We start from the raw sequence: 19,681 nt of genomic DNA, 5'->3' as shown, positions 1-19,681 counted from the left end.
CAACAGCAAGGCAGTCTCGGTTGAGTGTCCGCTTTTAAAACCTGATTAGTAATCATCCAGCTGGTTATTCTGTGAAAGGAAAGATGATACCCCTGTGAAGGCCTCGTCAACATGCCAGCTATCGGCAACAGATCCTCAGTAAAAAACACAAGAACCAGATAGGTACTCTGCACAGACCCTATGGCCAGCTTCAGCTCCATACTGGCATGATGAATCCGATCTTAAATCAAAAGGAACTGGATGAATATTTGAATGCTACCGATCCCAATCTGAATTCTGATTTGTGATGCAGCCTGAATAATAATCACACCGTGTTCCTTCATTGGCCTGAGGAGAACTGTGTGGGAGAAATGGCTTGTAGGTGTGAGGGGATGGGCTCAATGGGGCAGGGTGGCTGGAGATGAGAAGCTTATAGAGTTCTTTTTCTGAGAGAGGAGAGAAGGATGAGAGGAGATTGTTAGCTGTGGATGTTGGTTTGAGTTCCTGGGTATGTGATGCTGAGAGATGGTTGTAGTTTTGTATGTGAAGTAGTTAGCGAAGTTAAAGAGATGGTGACATGGTGAAGGGAGGCAGAGGATAGAATTAAATGTTTTGAATAGTTTGCATGTGTCAGAAGTACTGTTGATACAGTATTGTTATAAAAATATGAAGTTTTGGCAATGTGAACCTGAAAGCAAAGACTCAGCTAAATCTTTTGATTTGTGTAATTTTCTTTCTGCTGCCTTAAGCTTGGTCCGGTGCTCACGGAGAACATTGGATAACCATGGGATTAGAGGGAGTAGCACACGCTTGCCTGGAGGAGAGAGGACAGATTTTGTCTAGACAGGATGTTAAAGTGGAGAATAAAGTGTCTTTGGTGTTATTAACATCTAGTGAAGAGAATTGGTTGGGGGAGGGAGGAGAGGATGACACAACAGAGGAAAGGTGGGAGGGAGAAAGGGCGCATAGATTTTGTCTGAATGAGACTGGCTGGGGGTTGGTGGTATGAAAAAAGGAAGTTGTTAAATTTAAAAGTGATAAGGAAGTGATCAGAAATGTGCAGAGGTTTAACAGTATGTTTTCAGTGATACATTTGAGTGTATAGATGAGGTCATGCTGGCAGAACCTGATTTCGCCAAGTACAACATGTTCCTGGATCAACATTTTTGTTGCTCTTGGAACAACATTCGATTCAACCAATCAGATTTGAAGGACAAGTTTACAGTTTATGTAGCTTACGATGTGGTTTGGGACTTCTACATCTGTGTTATTTACCTATCAATTCCTTATGGGTAACTTATGGGTAAGGTTAGGTTTAGGGGTAGGGATATGTTTAGAACTACATTTTTGGACAGGAATGTTGTTTCAGGATCAACAAAATATGTTGACCAAGGAACACGTCTAACTCTGCAAAATCAGGACATGCATCAAGCTGGTTGCCTAATTTATGAGTACCTGTGGTGGTGAGCCACTGAAGATCGAAAGAGGCTAGGAGAGGGTGGAAATCTGCAGCATAAGGCTTCTCTAGGTGGATGTTGACGTCTCTGAAGACTACAAGTGGGCTGCCATCCTCAGGGAATGAGGACAGTGAGCACATCCAGCTCTTCTAGAAAGCTGCCCTGACCTGTAGGGCAATAAATGACTTATATGGAGTTTTTCAGGGAGTTTTGAATGTATGTACTGAAAGCATGAATTAAAAATGCACATGCAGGATGAGCTCTGTCCCCTTCAGTAATCTCAGAGACAGATTGTGATTGAAGATGAGCAGGCCTACAACTTTCTCTACGGATTTATTAGTTTGGTTTCAGGATTAAAGTCGGTACATTGTAAGCTGGAGTACAGCTGGGCAGTATACAAGAGTTATGACATAAGGGGGTGTTGGATTGGGATATTCTGACTTATCACAAAATGCTTTTCCTGTCTAAAAGACATAAATTTTCAAAACTGGAATACTAGAATTTGGAAGTAGTCCTGAAGGATCCTAATGTGCAATTCCTCATAGAATTCCAATATTAACAGCAAGAGGGTCTTGTAATTCCTAATAGGATGTTCCAAGACATTTTAAATAAATCCCAGTATGTTAAATCTCCTGTAGCTTCTCTGTGATTTCTTTAGCAAGACATTACTCCAACAGAATCAGCATTCTGATAAAGACTACATAATATCTAATCTAATATATGTATACATAAATATAAAGCAATGTTATAGGTGCTATATCTTCGAGTGGAAAGATGGCACTTTTTGAATTTATTTTAACATTTAATGTGTATATATATATATATATATATATATATATATATATATATATATATATATATATATATATATATAAAAATAGAAATCGCAGCCTCTATAGCCTACTCTAGAACATATGGTAAGAGATATGCTTCTGTTTATATTTTATTTCTTCATAGAGACAAAACATAAACAAAACAAAAAAATGTTGGTTTGTGATATGTTATATAAACTAAAGCCCCCAAACCTCAAGATCGTTAGGAACCAAACAAAATTGATTTCCATATAGCCACTGGCACAAAAAAAAAACACACATTTTACTCAGAAAGAAAGATAAATTATGACAGAATTTTCGTTTTTTAGGTGAATTAAAGACGGGTAATATAAAGTGATAGGCTTCGTTATTGTTATTGGTTTCTTATAACTCCACTAGAATTTAGTGGTGTGTGAATGACTAATGTGATTATCAGAAAGTGAATCTTTACGCCATACGGTCCGCTGCATCGTTTGACTGGAAGACACACAGAACACAAAGACGGTCATTACCGAGGGATGCTGGTCAAGAGCAGTTGAATTCTGTTTTCCGCCTGAATAACGGAGTGTAGCCTAATGAAACACGAGCTCACTGCAGAGACAACGACAAACGTATCCTCGTTACGCCCGTTTCGTCGTCCTATACACTTCTGAATGCTGTACTGTTGCGGTGGTAGGGAGAAGGAGGAGAAGGAGCACAGGGGCGCGGAAGAGGCGTTGATGAGCAGCGGGGAAGCGGACACCGTCACCGCTGGAAACCGGGAAGAAACTCCGGCTGCAGGGATGTTTGACACAGCGGATATGCCCGAGCTCCTGCCGCCCTCGGGGCAACTTCAACCTAGTCCTCATGACTCGGTGTGTCATATGCAGCATTTGCGGGTTGAGTTCAACAAGGACTGCTTGAGCCCCGAATCCCCTCAGCAGAGGTTAGGCCAGAGGGCCCCCAAACTCGGACAGATTGGACGGTCAAAGAGAGGCGAGTAGGCTATAATGTTTTTGTTTCATTTATTAAGATATGGATACTTTGTGGTAGATATGGATTTTTCACCCCTTGCATTTTTAGGACGAAGAAATGTGTGCCTTTTTCATTTTGACAAGGTGATTTTTATAGCCTATACTGAGATTTATTTTAGGAAGATTTTAAACAGAGAAGCTCTTTAAGTGTTAAAAGTAAAGTCAGTTGCATTTGGACTTTTTCCAGCTGAATTTAGCTAATTTTTGTTGGGAGATACATGCCTATAAAAGAACAAGGTTGACAGTTTTATTGCTTATTTAGCCTTGTGCTCAAGGTCATATCACAATGTGTTTATTGGGGGAAAAAATGTAATGCTGATATTTCTACAAACACAGTTTTAAAAATTAATTTATTTCAAATTCATAGATGACAACTCAAGCTTGCCCCTTACTAACAAACATACATACGAAGAAATAAGATGAAAAATTGTTTCATTCATTGTTAAAAATCATTGTTTACACAGGTTCATGAGACATACAAAAGGCACTTTTTATGGAATGACCTATTTAATGGAATATTTACATATTAATGGCTCCATATTACTGATTTAATTACACTGTACATACTAAAACTGTGAAATTTCGCCGAATTTTATTTCATAGTGGTTATAGAGGATGAAGATCTGGATGACGTCATGAACAACAACAACAACAATGGACCATTACCTGTCCCTCTCAACAATGAGCCATCCTGAGCCTCCCCAGATTCTTAATATTCTGAACCAGCTATTCATGAAATGATCCCTTCTGCCACAGGACAGTCGGGACACTTTCAGCAGGAGAAAAGACAGACACCTCTCCCAGTATCAGATTCACACGAGATCCGCATGCGTTTCAGCTGTAGTTTACTAGTCGCATGGCAGCAGCTGTCAACAACAGGCCACAAAGGTGATTTGTTGCATAGTAGCTTCTTAGACCAGAGCTCTGTGTGTGACACTCGTGCCTCCCAGAGGGAGAAATGTGTTTATGTAGGCTGATCAACATATATCAGACCAAAGGTAAAGACCGGCCACTGTAGATCACTCTGTCCAGATTTATGCTGTTAAAAAGATGCTGTCTTTCATTTTATTTATTTAAACGTTTGGCGAGACGATTAGCACAGTGTTTTTGTATTTTTACTCAGTTTGACTCTTAAAACCAGGTAATGTTGGAAATATATGCTGCTTCCTAGAGTTGTGATTTTCAACCTTTTGTCTAAAGATGATATTCAAGTAGACTAAGATATTTCAGAGCTTCTTGTTTTCAAACATTTTTAGTAACAGAATCTATAGGTTAAAATAATATGATTAATTTCCAGTGGTTTCAGAACTAAACTTGTTTGATGAATGTTTGTTTCTTATTAGAATTGTAGTTAAGTTTAATTACTTTTTTTTATTCTTTTGATTTATTTTTTTCTTATTTTATAATCTTAAGTAATTTTGCACACCCTGGTTGAGAATCACTTTCCTAAAGGCTTTGCATCTCTAGCTGGTTTACATACTTTTATGCCTTATGAAACATTGCACGTTGCATTAGTTATCACTTTGAAAAGCTATGCACTTGCTTGATAATTGCCATGATAAATTATTTTTATGCATTTTGATCAACTATGTAATACGTTATGATCAGTAGGCCGATTGATTCTGTGGCACGTATGAAGAATTTATATTGTTTTATGTGTTGCTTGCATTCTGTATTTCAGCACTGGAAAAGGGACATCCAAAAAATAATAATGTGTAGTTTGATTTACTCAATAAATGACAAGTGTAAAGTTGAGCTCTTTTTTGAGTGTCAAAGTGTTCCATCTTTGGCCACTAGATGGCAACAAACCATAAGAAATAAACACTTCTGTTTTAGGCTTTCGTTAACTTTGCCTACTGCAGCTCTCTCTCTCTCTTTTTTTTTTTTTTTCTTTTTTTTTTGGCAATTTGCAATTTGCAACCATTTATTGGCATTATAGATAACGTACTTGCAAACTGCCTCAAAATCCTTACGTTTGATGTATGGAAAAAAAACTGAATTTGGAGGTAGGTTACGTTTTTTAAGTAATTTCCAACATTTTCTGGATTTGAGTATATTGTTCTTGGCGCCCCTTGGCGGGACAATTAGCCGTATGCTATCCAACAGGCATTTTGATATTTTGTGATATGTAAATCTTGACAACATTTACGTTTTGTAAATGTTTCATCCTATATCATTTCAAGTCAAAGGTAATCAACTATGGTAATTACTATGGTAATTTCCTCAGGTAAAGGCGATTTGTGTAGTCAAGCGTCTACCACCAGTGGCTTATAATTTGTAATCTTGTTACTGATTTGTTATAAATTAAATCATGTTGTTGGGGCGTATTTACTAAACATGCCAGCTTATATGTATAAAGAATAAGCCTACCTTTTATTTGGACTTTCTTTAGGGGCTGAAGTCTGAATTAGCAGGACCAACAATGTTTTTTGCGTTTGCCTGACGAGGAGAAAATCTATAGCAGGAATTTATCTCTGAGTGGCAGTAGAGAGCACAACACCAAACAAGGAGGAAAAGTACCTTACATTTTGTTTTGCATATTTCTAGCTGGTGAAATGCAAATTCCCCTTGCAAACAAGTCTTTTATGCATCATGTTCTTATATATTAAAACCAATAATAGCATAGTCGTGAAATACAAATGGCTGGGCATAGTAATTATTACCCACAGCATTCTACCTGCTGAGTGGTGACCCATTTTCCCTTCACTCATATTTTCCAATTACAGGATTATTTACATTAAGACAGGTTTGCAGCGATAGCCAGATCATGCAAATTGTGCTGACACAGAAGTCAGAGGACCACGTGACTGACAAAGGCTGAGGTATTTGCAAATCACTAATATGCGTAAACTGCCACAGATATCATTAAGACACATTTATGGGGGGAAAAAAACACTTGACATTGGACAGCTCTTGTTTAAAAAATTTATTTACATAAAATGTGTAATTTGCCAACTTAAACAGTCAAAAACATTTTTTAAAAGTTAAATATTTGCATAAGCTGGTCACAAATCAACTATAACGCAACCTAAATTTACCTAAACAGACTTGAGAGCAACCCATCTCAAGTGGTCCAAGCACAAAGACCATAGCAAAAAAAAGAAAGAAAAAAGGTCAGAGTTAAGTTGTGGACAGATAGAAAAAGACCTAATTTGACCTCTAATTTGTAACCAGCTATGATAAAACTGTATAAATACAAGAAAGGAGTATCAAAACATTTTGTAACATTAGCTTTATAATTGTGCACATGCAACAATTAGGACACTGAGGAGCTGGAGCATAAAAGCTAAGGTTAAGTTTAACTTTGCATAAATAAGAGCCATTTCTTTGATTTACAAAAAAATATTGATCATGTTGCTCAGTAAAAGAAACAGACCAATCTGCAAAAGTGAAGTTTAGTGCCTTCTTTATCTTGATCATATTCTAAACCAAGTCAAACTTGTTTTTCACCTACAATTTAATTCTAGTGCCATCAGTATAACACTACTTTACATGAACAAGTTCTCTTGGACTAGTTCAGTAATTTTATACATTAAAAAAATTGATATGTATAAAATGAAGTATCGTTTGCATTTGTTAAAAGAGACTGTCTGATGGCACAGGGACCAGACTGAAATCATGCAGCAAAGTGAACTAGAAATTATAGCTCTTATAATTATTATTATTAGCCCTTTAAAAAAAAAATATATAAATATATATATATATATACATATACAATAAATGCATGTTGTTCTTCTCATGCACCTCAGTGTCTGGCACAATTCATTAGATGATGCACACAACAAGCAAGGCAGATGGTGAGGTCAGGACATGGCTTTCCAGCAATAAGCAGTGATGCAGTGTAACAGAGCATTACAAGTGATGATTTTTCCCTGAGCATGCCTCCTTTCATGTTCACTAAACATGGCAGTCTTATGAAATGAGGAACACACTGGGGAAGAACCCCTTTCCAAACTCACAATCAGCAACAGGATTCAAAATAGGAAGGAAAAAAAAGACTTGGTGCTTATCAAAAGAAAGAAAACAGAAGTGACCTTTTTTTCTGAGGTGGGCTGCTGTACCGAGCGTGAATAAAAGTTGCCCGAGAACACTGATCTGAGTAGTTTGTTCTAATCTAAGTCAACCACAATAAAAAGAAACTATAATCTAAACAGATCTCAGATCAGCTGACTAGGGAAACTTCTGCACATGCTCCGTGATTCGTTGTGGACTTCTTCAGCGTGTAGATTTGATGCGGCTCAAACGTACTCCCTGCTGCTGCTGGGGGGTCTGGAGGACTTGGGGTACTTGGGAGATGGTTTACCCTTTGGGCACGTGGCGGCCAACATGCCTCCACCCATTATGTCTAGGAATGCACCTGCCCAAGCGATGAAAATGGCTGCACCAAACTCATACCTATAGAAATAGAGTATAATATTATGAGCTGTGACTTCCCTTCTCAGTACTGTTCATTAGGAGGAAGACTATAAAATAAGGTTCAACACATGGATAAATGCCTAAACATACTTTTCTTGTGGTTTACAGCCACATATGAACTTACTTTGTATTGACAGGTGTGAAGGGGTTGTAGAAATCCCGGACGATTTGACTTGTAAACCAGCCACAGGCAACAATACTACAAAGGGCTGAGAATGTAAGAGACGAGATAAATTGGTTACTTATGAAAAAAATAAAATAATTCCAAACGTTTTTTTTTGACAGTTTCTGCCCACTGACTGGGAGTGAACATTTTCTGCATGTCATCTGACAAAGTTACATTCTGTAATTCAGAGCCATGAGAAACCAAAACTGTGAGATAGACATTCCAAACCTGGCAAGAGTTCCTTTAACATTGGTATTTAAAAAACCTAATCTAGAAAATGCCAATCATCATTATTTATTAGGCTACTTATATTTTATTGTACATTTCGTCCTTTTTAGTACACAAAACACTGTTTTTGACACTGCTGTAATTTAATTACAAAAGTAACATTAATATAATTTATTAGAGTGAACGTACCTGCAACAATGAGGATTATACCGCCTGTCATAGCAATGCGGGACTTTTTGACTTTGTCATCACCACCACAGTTAGTGCACTTCATGCCCATGCTGGCCACACCCAGTCCTGCTACTGTGAAAAGGATTGCTACAATCATCAGGGCACGAGTTGCCTGGAGAGCACCTGAAAGAGGGGGAGGGTAGAGAAAGAAAGATGCAGAGAGAAAAGTTAATAATCAGTCTCGACATTATACATTCATAGTACACCAAAAAGCTTATTTTAATTGTTTATCATGGTTGAAGTCAGTTCAGCACATGAAAAGGGGAAGTGCACCAATAGTGAATCAAAAAGATTATGATGAACAGACTGAAGAGTTTTGAAATAGCCCAGTTCTCTGCAGGTTTTTGTTTTTTCCCTCTCTGAATGAAGAGAAAAGCCCTTCCCCCACTACACCTGCAGTCAGGTGCAACAAAGACCGGTTCCAACCGGAAGTCTCCTTTGAGAGAAGATTGTACACATATGTAGGCAGCAATGCCCTTTAGATCTAGAGGAGGAACAGGTTTAACCAGTCATGGGAACTTGGGTTTCACTGCAACAATCTATCTAGTTTTGCTTTGTGGGCATGGCTTTCATAATAATTACAACACTTTCCTTGGTATCAAACCAAATTATTAAGAAAAACTAAAGTTATTAGCAAGAACTCGTTTACCTGAAGCAAAATGCATTTTAAATTCTTACAGGATTTACAAAATGGTTGCTAGCCATTTCGTCACCTTGCCTTTTTTATTGCCCTGTTAAATCCTATGCTTCCTCCCCAACAGCAGTACTACAGTAAGATATCATTAAATAGGTCTATACATGTTGTATTTTTGTGTGAATAACATACCATGAAAAAAAAAAAAAAAAAAAAACTCTGATAAGAGTGTTTTACACAAGCTATATCAAAAGATTGATATGGTAATTGACTAAATGACTAAAGTGTCTATAAACATACGGTTTACCTACAAACGACATAAGTGAGCCAAATGACTCCTTTTCATAAATCTCAGGTGTGAGGAGTAACAAGGGGATGAAAAAAAAGGTAAACATAACAGGAGCAAACGCCTCTTTTATTCTAAAAAGGCACTCTTTGATTTTAAATAGCTTCATTCTCTGTGTTTGTGTTTTCACAAAGGAGTCCTCATTTGGTTGTTTTAATAAGCTGTTGGCAAAATACTCGAGTCATTCAAAGACAATGCCTGACTCCCCCACCCGACACAGGAGCTCTGAGTTTCCGCGTGTGGAGGAAGGGTGGGAGTCACACCCGTATAATCATTACTTTGAGTAAATGCGTAACCCAACCGTATCACCCAACAATAAACTAGCATTGTCCCAGTCAGAATGTTCACCCTAAAGTTAAAACGATCAGCATTTTTTGTGTTTATTAATCTCCCATTTTGAATACTGTGGCTTGAAAACTTCACTGCATTTGTGCACACATTCCTTAAGGACAACTGCCCTTTATACCACATTTGAACTTACTTCGACCCAAAACGATGCAATACATAAAATCCTAGCATAACAAAGATAACATCAAAACAAATAGCATTATCTAACACCAAGCTCTGCAAGAATGTGAGAGATACTAATCCAACATATTTTTTTATGATACCAAACGCCACTACATCACAGCCAAAATGGGTCGTTTCATTTTTTCTCACTTTATTGCAATAATCAAGAGAAAAACGTGAATTTCTGAGGGGGAAGGAATGATGGAATAACAGGTGCGTGTCCTTGCTGTGGTAACAAGAGATGAGTTGCCGCGAAGTACCTACAGGGCGTGGCAACGAAAAACAATTTGCGTGCTAGCTTTTATGTACGGATAAAGACAAACATCACAACAATGTGTCTTACACCTTATATTTAGCAGGTAAAAAATAAACGCATACATTACAATAGTTTTGTGTGTTATCGACAAAATGTAAAAGTTTAATTGTAGGCTATTATTTTCTCAGCTAACATGGCTAAATGACACGACACAAATAAATTACATTAGTAAGATGGCACTATTCGAAGCCAAAACACTCGTATTATTATCATCAAAGTGTGAAGAAGTGATAGCCCTAATATGCCAGGACTCTGTACAGTACGCGCATGCGCCCTCTCAGGTACAACATTTCACCAAGCAAATCCTTACTTTAAAACCACAACTAGACGGGTATTCCAAAAATACATATCCAGCAGTGCTGTCAATAATAAAGCTTTTGGAAAAAAAACAAACTTATAGGCGATTTGCACTTACCATCGAGTTGTAGGATGGAGTCGTACACCTTGCACTGGATTTGTCCGGTGCTCTGAAATGCGCACGACATCCAAAGGCCTTGATACATCGCCACCGCTGTGATTATATTATCTCCAACGTAGGCAGACATCTTCCATTGAGGCAAGATTGTGCCGACAATGAGCCCAATCAAACCCAGAACCGATAGAGTAAATCCCAAGAGCTGCAGTCCTTTATTTGCCATCTTCTCACAGTGAACTTAAAAAGATGAACTAGTCTGAAACTATATCTGTTTGATGTCTGGAAGCAACAGTTCGGCAAAGAGCTATAATTGTTCCAAAAAATAGCGCGGTTTCTGTTGTCCTCCGACTTTGAATCGGTTAAATTCACAAAAAAATGTATTAGAAATGTTTTTAAAAATCCGTTAAGAGACGTTGTGGATGCCCTGACTCAGACACCTGTTGAGTGAAGCCGCACCTTGAATATGAAAGGAGCTGCTGATTTGAGCTTTAAGAGTCTCGTCCTCTTTATGGGCGGAGACATTTTGAGTTTCGTGTAGATTAGGTTCAGTTTACCTATGTTGTTTTGGAGAGGTCGGGGGGTTTCGAGACGACACCGTATCGAAGTATGAGTAATGTTACTGCTTATCATACAGTAAATCACAGCTTGGTCATACTTGCATCGTTTGAAGATATAGAATCTGTCTCTGACCTGAATATCAAGATGTCTCGTTCAAATGGACATAAGACTCTGCCTAAAACCTTCTCCATATATAATATGGGCTACATTAGCTATGTGTACATTGTGAGGACCAAATGTGAAATAGATTAATAAACATGGGAAATAGATTAATAAACATACTAAATGATGCTTATTTGAAAATGTAAAAATGCAGAAAGTTTTCTGTGATGGGTAGGTTTAGGGTTAGATAGAAATAGTTTGTACTGTACAAATTTTACAGTATATATATATATATATATATATATATATATATATATATATATATATATATATATATATATATTCACACACATATACTAAAAAGTTTGGGGTTGGTAAGTTTTTTTAATGTTTTCGAAATAAGTCTTATGCTCACCACGGCTGCATTTATTGGATATTTTGAACGGTAGCTTTGTTGACATTTTTCTATTTGGGATTCAGTCCTCAAACAAATTGTTATTGTACTGAGTCATACTTCTGAAGGATGACATTGTTACATCTGAAGTGCTAAACTCAGTGAAAATTTCATGGCAATTTGCTATTAAGAGGAAGAATTATTTTTAGACTTCATTTGACATATGAGCAAGTGATTATTAGCCACAGACAGGAAACTCACAGACCACATGTCACAACTTTTACAGGAAATGCACCTGAAATGCCATGTTGTTGTGTATCAGCACATGACTGACACAGACACAATACTGTTTGGGAGCATGTAGCTGTACCTTACACAGGGGATTTAACTTTTAAACTAGCAAATATACACTTGTACTAAGCCAAAGCAAATGGTTAAAATATTATTTATAGAAATTAACTTATACAGACTAACAGAGTAATGTTAATGTATAAACATGAAGAAAAACATTCAAATTTCAATTCAAATTTAAGCAGATTATAAGAGCAATAATGTTTTTATTTATTTTTTATACATTGGTTTTGGCATGGCATTTTATGTGGGCGTAGGGAGGGTACCTATACAACCCCCAGGCATACCCAACACACTTTTCAACTTTTCAAACTTGTTTCATAAACAAATTCTTTCAGTGCTGTTCTGACATGTCTTCACTGTTTTGTGCTGATAACGTGTATATAAAAATGCTGGGTTGTTTCAACCCAAGTTTGGGTCAAAAATGGACAAACCCAACCATTGGGTTGAATTTTTAAATGCATTTTTTAACTCAACGGTTGGGTTTGTCAATATTTGACCCAAATATTTGACCGCATTTTTTAGAGTGTAATGTAAAAAAAAACAAAAAACTGTTCAGGTTAATAACCACTCTGTAGTTCCTTAGAAATACTCTTCTTCAAATAGTTTTTCAGGGGAGTTATTGCACTTAATGATAATTTTTCATTGCTGTTTGTTTAGCCACATTATCACAAACATACAGAGACAGAGAAAAGGGATTGTCTTCAGAAATCGTACAAATGATGATGTCACAGGTTTCAGTCAGGAAGAAAAATCTCTGATATGATTCACACACTTATGAGTGGATCTACATGCACTTCCGAGTATGAGTATGTGAAACTGTTCACTAAAGCATTATTTGCCACAGCTCTCATGGGGGGAGGGTTTAACATATACCGGTACTGGTCAAACAGGTTCTACCATGAAACACACGACAGCAACCCTGGGCATTTCCTGGAATCTAAGCTGAAGATATTCATACATATAATGATCTCTGCTTTATATTTCTCTCCACACACACAATCCAATACACACATCCACTTATCACAATTCTCTCATACTAGCTTATACTCTAGTGAGACATTTCACACACCCCACCAGTCACTGTCTCAGAGAGCATGAGGAAGTTTATTTCTGATGTTGTGTGCAAATGCAAACTTCCTATAAATATCTTCTTCATGGCAGTATAAGAATCATCGTATTTTCTCTCTCTGTGCTTTTTCCTGAGCAGAGATTTGAATGTCACCTCTATGTTTTTGGGTGGTGGGGGAAAGGTGTAAGGGGGGTCTTATTAGACCCACCCCTATAATTGTTTAGAATTCCTAGCCAAGTAATTCAAACTGTCAACTGATAATGATTCATAACTGGGAGTAAATGGGATGAGTATCAATTGAGAAGCTCATAATTCTGACAGCTACTGTTTTGTTTTCATGGTAATGTTATCATGTATTGCTTTATATAGTTTAATTAGCTCTGGGGTGTTTGCATATACATATATATCTTGTAGCGTCTAGCATTATTATGACTTTGATCTTACCCACAGTTACTATGGCGACGAGTTTCGTGGAAACTTTCTTTCTCTCTGTCTGCTCATACACGCAGTTTCTACTTACTACCGCCCCCTATTGGAAATACCCCAATAGTGTTCATTTTAGCCACTAGGGGGAGTCGTGGCCTTTCGTTGTAGCTTCAGTCCAGGGCCTGAGAGCTCTGACATTTGTTTTGTTCTTTCCTTTATCGGTGTAATGGATGCTTAACATCTCCAAAATGTCTCAGCAGACTCTCTCTGTTTCTCTCTTTGTTCTTCTTTCTTGGGGTCTGATAACAAAAACGTCCATTTACATCTTAATGAGAACAAGGAGGTGAGATGGAGAGAATGAGGGAATAAAGGACAGAAGAGAATGTGTGGGAATGAGATAAAAGTGAAATCAATGATGTTACCAAAGCCTCACAGGGAAGTGGAATGGAGGACATTAGGATAAATACTGAGCGTGTGTTTTTAAAGGATTAGTTCACTTTCAAACAAAAATTTCCTGATAATTTACTCACCCCCATGTCATCCAAGATGTTCATGTCTTTCTTTCTTCAGTCAAAAAGAAATTAAGGTTTTTGATGAAAACATTCCAGGATTATTCTCCATATAGTGGACTTCAATGGCCTCCAGACGGTTGAAGGTCAAAATTACAGTTTCAGTGCAGCTTCAAAGGGCTTTAAACTATACCAGACGAGGAATAAGGGTCTTATCTAGCGAAAGATTGGTCAATGCTTCCGCTTTCCGTATTCTTCAAGAAGCTTACGCCGTATGTCCTGCGCCTTCCCTATTCTACTTACGGGGAAAAAAACAAAAAAAAACCGTTTCATTCCGGAAGCACATGCAAGGTGATCATTTGTGTTTATTAAGCATATACAGTTGTATTTCTTTTCAAAAATGACCGATCATTTCACTAGATAAGACCCTTATTCCTCATCTGGTATCTGCACTGAAACTGTAATTTTGACCATCAACCGTCTGGAGGCCATTGAAGTCCACTATAAGGAGAATAATCCTGGAATGTTTTTATCAAAAACCTTAATTTCCTTTCGACTGATGAAAGAAAGACATGAACATCTTGGATGACATGGGGGTGAGTAAATTAACTAAACTAACTAAACTAATCCTTTAAGAGGCAACATACAGTCTATGTCTGAGACCAAATACTATTTAGATAATTTCATTACAAATTATGACCATAACTATATAAATTACATTGTTTGTCTCTCTTTTGCTTTATTAAAAGCAGCACCTGAATATTCATTTCAAAATTATCCTATAATTTCCCCTATTATTTTAATGTGAACATAGTAGGGTTTTTCTTTTTTTTACTAGAGATCTAAATCTCAATTTTACCATGAAGTAGGTACATTTTATTACGTAATGTATGTATATCTGAAGTAATAATATTTTCATTGAGGATGTTTGAAGCATGTTAAGTTGTAATTTTGTGATCATGTCTCATAAAATAACGTAGAAAGAAGTATCAACCCTATGTTAACCATTAGACGAACATAAGGGTTAAAGTAACACAGTTACGTATTTTAGTTAATAATGGTGCACATCCTCTCATAATCGAGGCTGCTGACTCAGGTTTCATTTGCGCTGTGCATGCAGCGTCTCCTTCATCCACCAGAGAGCAGTATAAAACAAGTCTTGAATTGTTGCAGTCTCATACGCCGAAGACCTTGACGATCCGTTTAAGTGGTACAATCAGGAGAGAGTCTGGAGATGTGCTCAGGAGGCCTCAGGGCAGAGCTAAAGGCCTGAGGGAAGAGTTCAAATATTGTGTTCGATGTCAGGTTTGGATGCACACAGCATACAGAGTGAGAAGTTCTGAGAAGATGCCATGTTGGATCAAAATCATCATCCGAGAGATCATAGAGGCTTGTAAGGGAACACAAGCGTGTGTGAGAGTGTATTTGCTTGCCAGTGTGTATGCATGCATGTACAGACTTGTTTCTGCTTGCTTTATTCTTGCAGCCTGTGTGTGTGTGTGTGTGTGTGTGTGTGTGTGTGTGTGTGTGTGTGTGTGTGTGTGTGTGTGTGTGTGTGTGTGTGTGAAGGGCGAGGACAGGAAGGGAAGCCCCGGTCTAAACGCTCTGCCCAGATGGCAAATGTAATGAGGAGCCGTATTCAGAGGTACGTTCTCTGACCCTGCCACCCTCGCTATCCTCTTCTCTTCCTCCCCAGGGACACGTCCATGAATAATGCATGGATCAATTATTACTTCTAACATGTTGCTGTATTTCCTCCAGAGCACCGTGAACACAGGCGAGATTGCAGCAGGGTGCCCAGCAATCTGCTTTAATGTGGTCAGTTGGAAGACTTGCCATTAGAATTTAACCATCGGGGGGAAACACTCTACTGAGCATTTATCACCCTTGACAGATTTGTGCTTTACTGTTGTGGTTTACCTTTATCGAAAGTTGCAGAGGTTTGCCGCAGGTGAGGGTCTGATGATACAACCATGACTCATAGCCTCTCTGATGCTCAAACAAGTTCTGGCGTGCTTGTGTTATTGGGTGTGTAAAATGCTGTCATATCACACGTATTTGTGACGCAATTTAGTGTATTTTTTTGCTGCCAGTATCTTGGAAGCCCAAGAGGGCATGGATTATTTATGTTTTTCATCCTTCTTTTTTTGTGTTGTAATTTTTTTGTGAACAAAGTTTTCTCGTGCCCTTGTTCTGTTTTTCTTGGTCTGGAGGTAGCAAAGCAATTTCTAAGTACAGTATACTTAGACTTTACTTTCGTTTTCACGTTGATCAGTGACTTATTTGAGCTGAAATAGCTCTATGTTTGTCAGTGATGAGTGGCTTTTATTCACTAACAATTTTGTAGTTATGAGCGCAGAAAAACACGCACAATTTCCAGCGGATTCACAGTAGTACGCAAATAGTTTTGTTTTTACCCTCGTTCTTGTAGTACTGATGGATCAGAATGAGGGAGCGCGTGCTGCTCGCTGACAGTAATTTGCATAATACTTGCCCAAACCATGTCCATATAAGGACTTGCTGTAATACATTACCTGTCTCTCCCGCCCGCTCCCTCTCTCGCGCGCACTCTCGCTCAAGAGCATGCGCAGAAAGACCTTCGAACAAAGTGTCATTCTCAAAACCGGTTAAAGCGCAATGAAGAGTTTTATATTGGCCTACGTTTTGTCTTGTCATTTTTATAGTAACTCAGTCACTTGACTTAGTTATTCCTTATCAAATAGCCTGTTTTTTTTTAATGTCGTAACAAATTACTTGTTTTAAAGGCCACGTGCATTTTTTTTTGCATATGTTTTCAGTTGGTTTAAAATATTAACAAATAAATAATAACAAAAACGTTGACATATGATTTGCAAAAGTTGAAATAACACAATTTAACTATTGTGACCACAAGAAACCAATAAAGAAAAAAATACATTGTTTTCTAAAACTTTTAAGTTTTTAGTGTTCATACTGCAGAGAAATGATCACTGTGCAACTATATTTTATGATTTATGCTGTACATTTGAAGTCTTCCCTCTTTCCTTGTTTCCAATGTGCCTTCGAAATATTTCTGAATATTCTCGCAGCAGGAGTTCTGATCTAGAATTAGTTTCTAGGATTACTTTTAGTTAAACAGCAGAGGGATCTGAATTACGTTTCGGCCTCCCACGCTGAAATTCAGACCCTGTTCTGCATGAAATTTTCTCATATTAATCCATCAACTGCCAGCTAATCCTCAAATATATAGAAGCTTGTTTTAAGAGTTTGTTGGGTCTGTAAAGGCATTCAAGATAATTATCTCGGCTTGCTTGAAGGGTCCGGAAGATGATCTACGATTTTATAACGAGTCTGCATGCAAGAGCGAGAGTGGGCTGTGGTTTATATTTCACCCTGCGGTATTAATTTTGTTCCTCATCTGATTAGTGAGACTTCCCTGTAATGCAGTGATATAATGCAGATGTTCGTAGGTGGCCAGTGAGAGGATTAGTCAAGGTCTGGTGACATAAAAGGGGAAAGTTTAATAAACACTGCGTACAGCGAGTGTTTTTGTGTGTGTGAATGCGTTGTCTGTGTGCAGTGTGCCAATGCTAAGTGAAGGGAGCAGAGGTTGTCTGTCACTTGTCACCTGGCTGCTCACCTGTGAGTACCTGCAGCTGTCTGTGCCATCTGTTTTCTACATGAAATTATGCATGGTAATGTTCTAAACCTGGGGCAGTGAACACTTAAAAGCACACATTTTACACAACATAGTCCATCACACATCTTACAATGATACAAATATAACTGTTTATTCAATAATATGTAATAATAAGACACACCCCTCCCTCCTCCCAGCCCAGAGATGTATAATTGCTCTAGAAATGTACACAGGATGGCAAGTTGGAGGTCAGGAGAGGGTGCTAAGGAGATCCTGTGCTCTGTAACGGGGAGTCCTTTCCTAGTATTTCCAAAGTGGGATGCATGCAGTAGAGTCTTAGTACTCTCCCAGGTGTGTCGGCTTTCAGAGCAGTACGTCCGCCATGCTGGTTAAGGGCGCAGGGGATAGCCAGCTGACCCCGGCTGTTAGTCTATGGTCAGCCTTCTTCGAGTCTCCGTGTAGGTCTCCATGCTGTTTCACAGGGCAGGTGTGTGTAGCTCCGCCTCCAGCAGCTGTCAGCCTGTTCGTGCATTCACTGTAAGATTGAGGGCGGGGCTTATGCAGGAAGCCATGTTCCGTTTGGCAGTTAGTGCCACACTCAGGCAAACCCTGGCTAGTGGAAGACTTTGCTTTTCGGAAGACGAGAAGATTGGGGACAAATGGACTGGCTTGTTTTCTTCTGCGTTTCATTTGGAAGACCTGATTAGAAAAGGTGCATTGGCTTTCTGGTTTCAGTTTGAGTAGTTTTTTTTTTTTTTTTTTTTGCTTAAAACTTGCAAATCATGTGTGGGTGAAGAGATCTCGTCCAATTAGTTGGACAAAAAGTCCAGTTTGTTAGTCCATTAATGACACAGCTTTAAGAAAGAAACATTTAAAAAGGAGAAAAGAATATATAAAAACAAGTTTGCACAAGGGAAAATATGGCAGAAAAAGAAAAACGAATCAAACAAAGGTTTGATTTTTAGGTTCATATACATAGTTTCCACTAAATATAAAAGCAAATTTCAAAGAAATACCCATCAGTTCTTCAAAATGACATTTTCACTGTGGGTAAAATGGCCATAAGTTGTTTCCGTTAATATCACAATTTAATAAAAACAAATACAAAAAGAAACTCAAATCTGTACATGTCCACAGTCCTTATGGCTCACAGCAGTTTTGGCAAGACCAGGCAGTCCATCTCCCCAAAAGCACCCATTTACAGTACTTTCATCATTTTTTGATTGCATTTAATATTACTTTTTAATCATTCTTTGATTTATATACACATATTTTATTTCTCTTTTACTCCTCTGAGATAGATAGTATGAAATAAATTTTTTCTTCACAAAAATACAGCATGAAATTTTTATAAGTGTTCCCTTGATCGTTTCACTCTTTTTGCATGCTTGAATTGAGGGCAAATGAAACAGAGGGTGGACTCAATGTGTCCTTGAGAACTTGCCCTGATTTAAAAGAGAGCGCGAGAGTCAGGAGAGATCTGAGACCGTAATACTAGAAACTTCACAACAAAACCAGGTCTGGACCGAAGAAAAAGAGCGAGATCAAGCGAGCAAGGCCCATTAGACAATACCAAAATTGGGTTTACGATCTGAATGTCACTTTATCTCCATGTTGTCTCCTCCTCTGCCGCTTTCTCGCCGACTGGATAAAGTCCCTCACACACAAAAAAACTTCTCAGTTCATCGTCTGCTAATGTCCTCGGGTTCCTCGGTTGCACAGGGAAATTATTGCTCACAGCGCTGGGCTATTGCTCTCCAGTTTGGCTTTTATTGAGTCAATCGATCGTTACTTCGCTCTATCTCTCTCTCTCTCCCTCTCTCTCTCTCACACACACACACACAGAGCTGGAGGGAAGGTTAATAGCCACTGGACACACAGGAGAGGGTTTGGGGAGATTGCTCAGGAAATGGAGCGTGACTTTGGAGCACACATGAGGGGGCTTGTGCGCGCTGCATTCGTCCTTGTGTTCTCAACGTCTCCGTCAGGCCAGGTAACTACATCGCACGCGTGCGCATAAACGTTCCCCTCCCCCCACCCTCAAAGGACCCTGTTCCTCGCTTTCCGCTCAATCAGCAAGAATTCATTCAGTGTCTAATTCACAGAACAGGATCTTGCTCTCATCTT

The 19,681-nt window shown here is 38.4% G+C and overlaps 1 protein-coding gene across 1 annotated transcript; it reads right to left on the bottom strand.

Moving 5' to 3' along the window:
- Window positions 1-6,178: 6,178 nt before the first annotated feature.
- On the bottom strand, window positions 6,179-10,971 carry cldn7b (claudin 7b). The gene is made up of 4 exons (XM_067399361.1): window positions 10,524-10,971; window positions 8,261-8,425; window positions 7,802-7,886; window positions 6,179-7,656 (listed from the first exon to the last, which is right to left on the bottom strand). The coding sequence occupies exons 1-4, from the start codon at window positions 10,744-10,746 to the stop codon at window positions 7,500-7,502; spliced, it is 630 nt and encodes a 209-aa protein (XP_067255462.1). The 5' UTR covers window positions 10,747-10,971; the 3' UTR covers window positions 6,179-7,499.
- Window positions 10,972-19,681: the final 8,710 nt, after the last annotated feature.

Source organism: Chanodichthys erythropterus, chromosome 10 (assembly GCF_024489055.1).
Source record: "Chanodichthys erythropterus isolate Z2021 chromosome 10, ASM2448905v1, whole genome shotgun sequence".
Classification (NCBI taxonomy): Eukaryota; Metazoa; Chordata; class Actinopteri; order Cypriniformes; family Xenocyprididae; genus Chanodichthys; species Chanodichthys erythropterus.
Note: the sequence above shows the minus strand (reverse complement) of the source record. Positions and strands in the feature narration are given on the sequence as shown.

Excerpts from the sequence above, each read along its gene's own strand:
- cldn7b (XM_067399361.1), bottom strand. The coding sequence starts at position 10,746 with ATGGCAAATAAAGGACTGCAGCTCTTGGGATTTACTCTATCGGTTCTG. Across the intron at positions 8,426-10,523 it reads CTCCATCCTACAACTCGATG|GTGCTCTCCAGGCAACTCGT; the intron begins GTAAGTGCAAAT and ends CCCCTCTTTCAG. Across the intron at positions 7,657-7,801 it reads TTCACACCTGTCAATACAAA|GTATGAGTTTGGTGCAGCCA; the intron begins GTAAGTTCATAT and ends CTATTTCTATAG.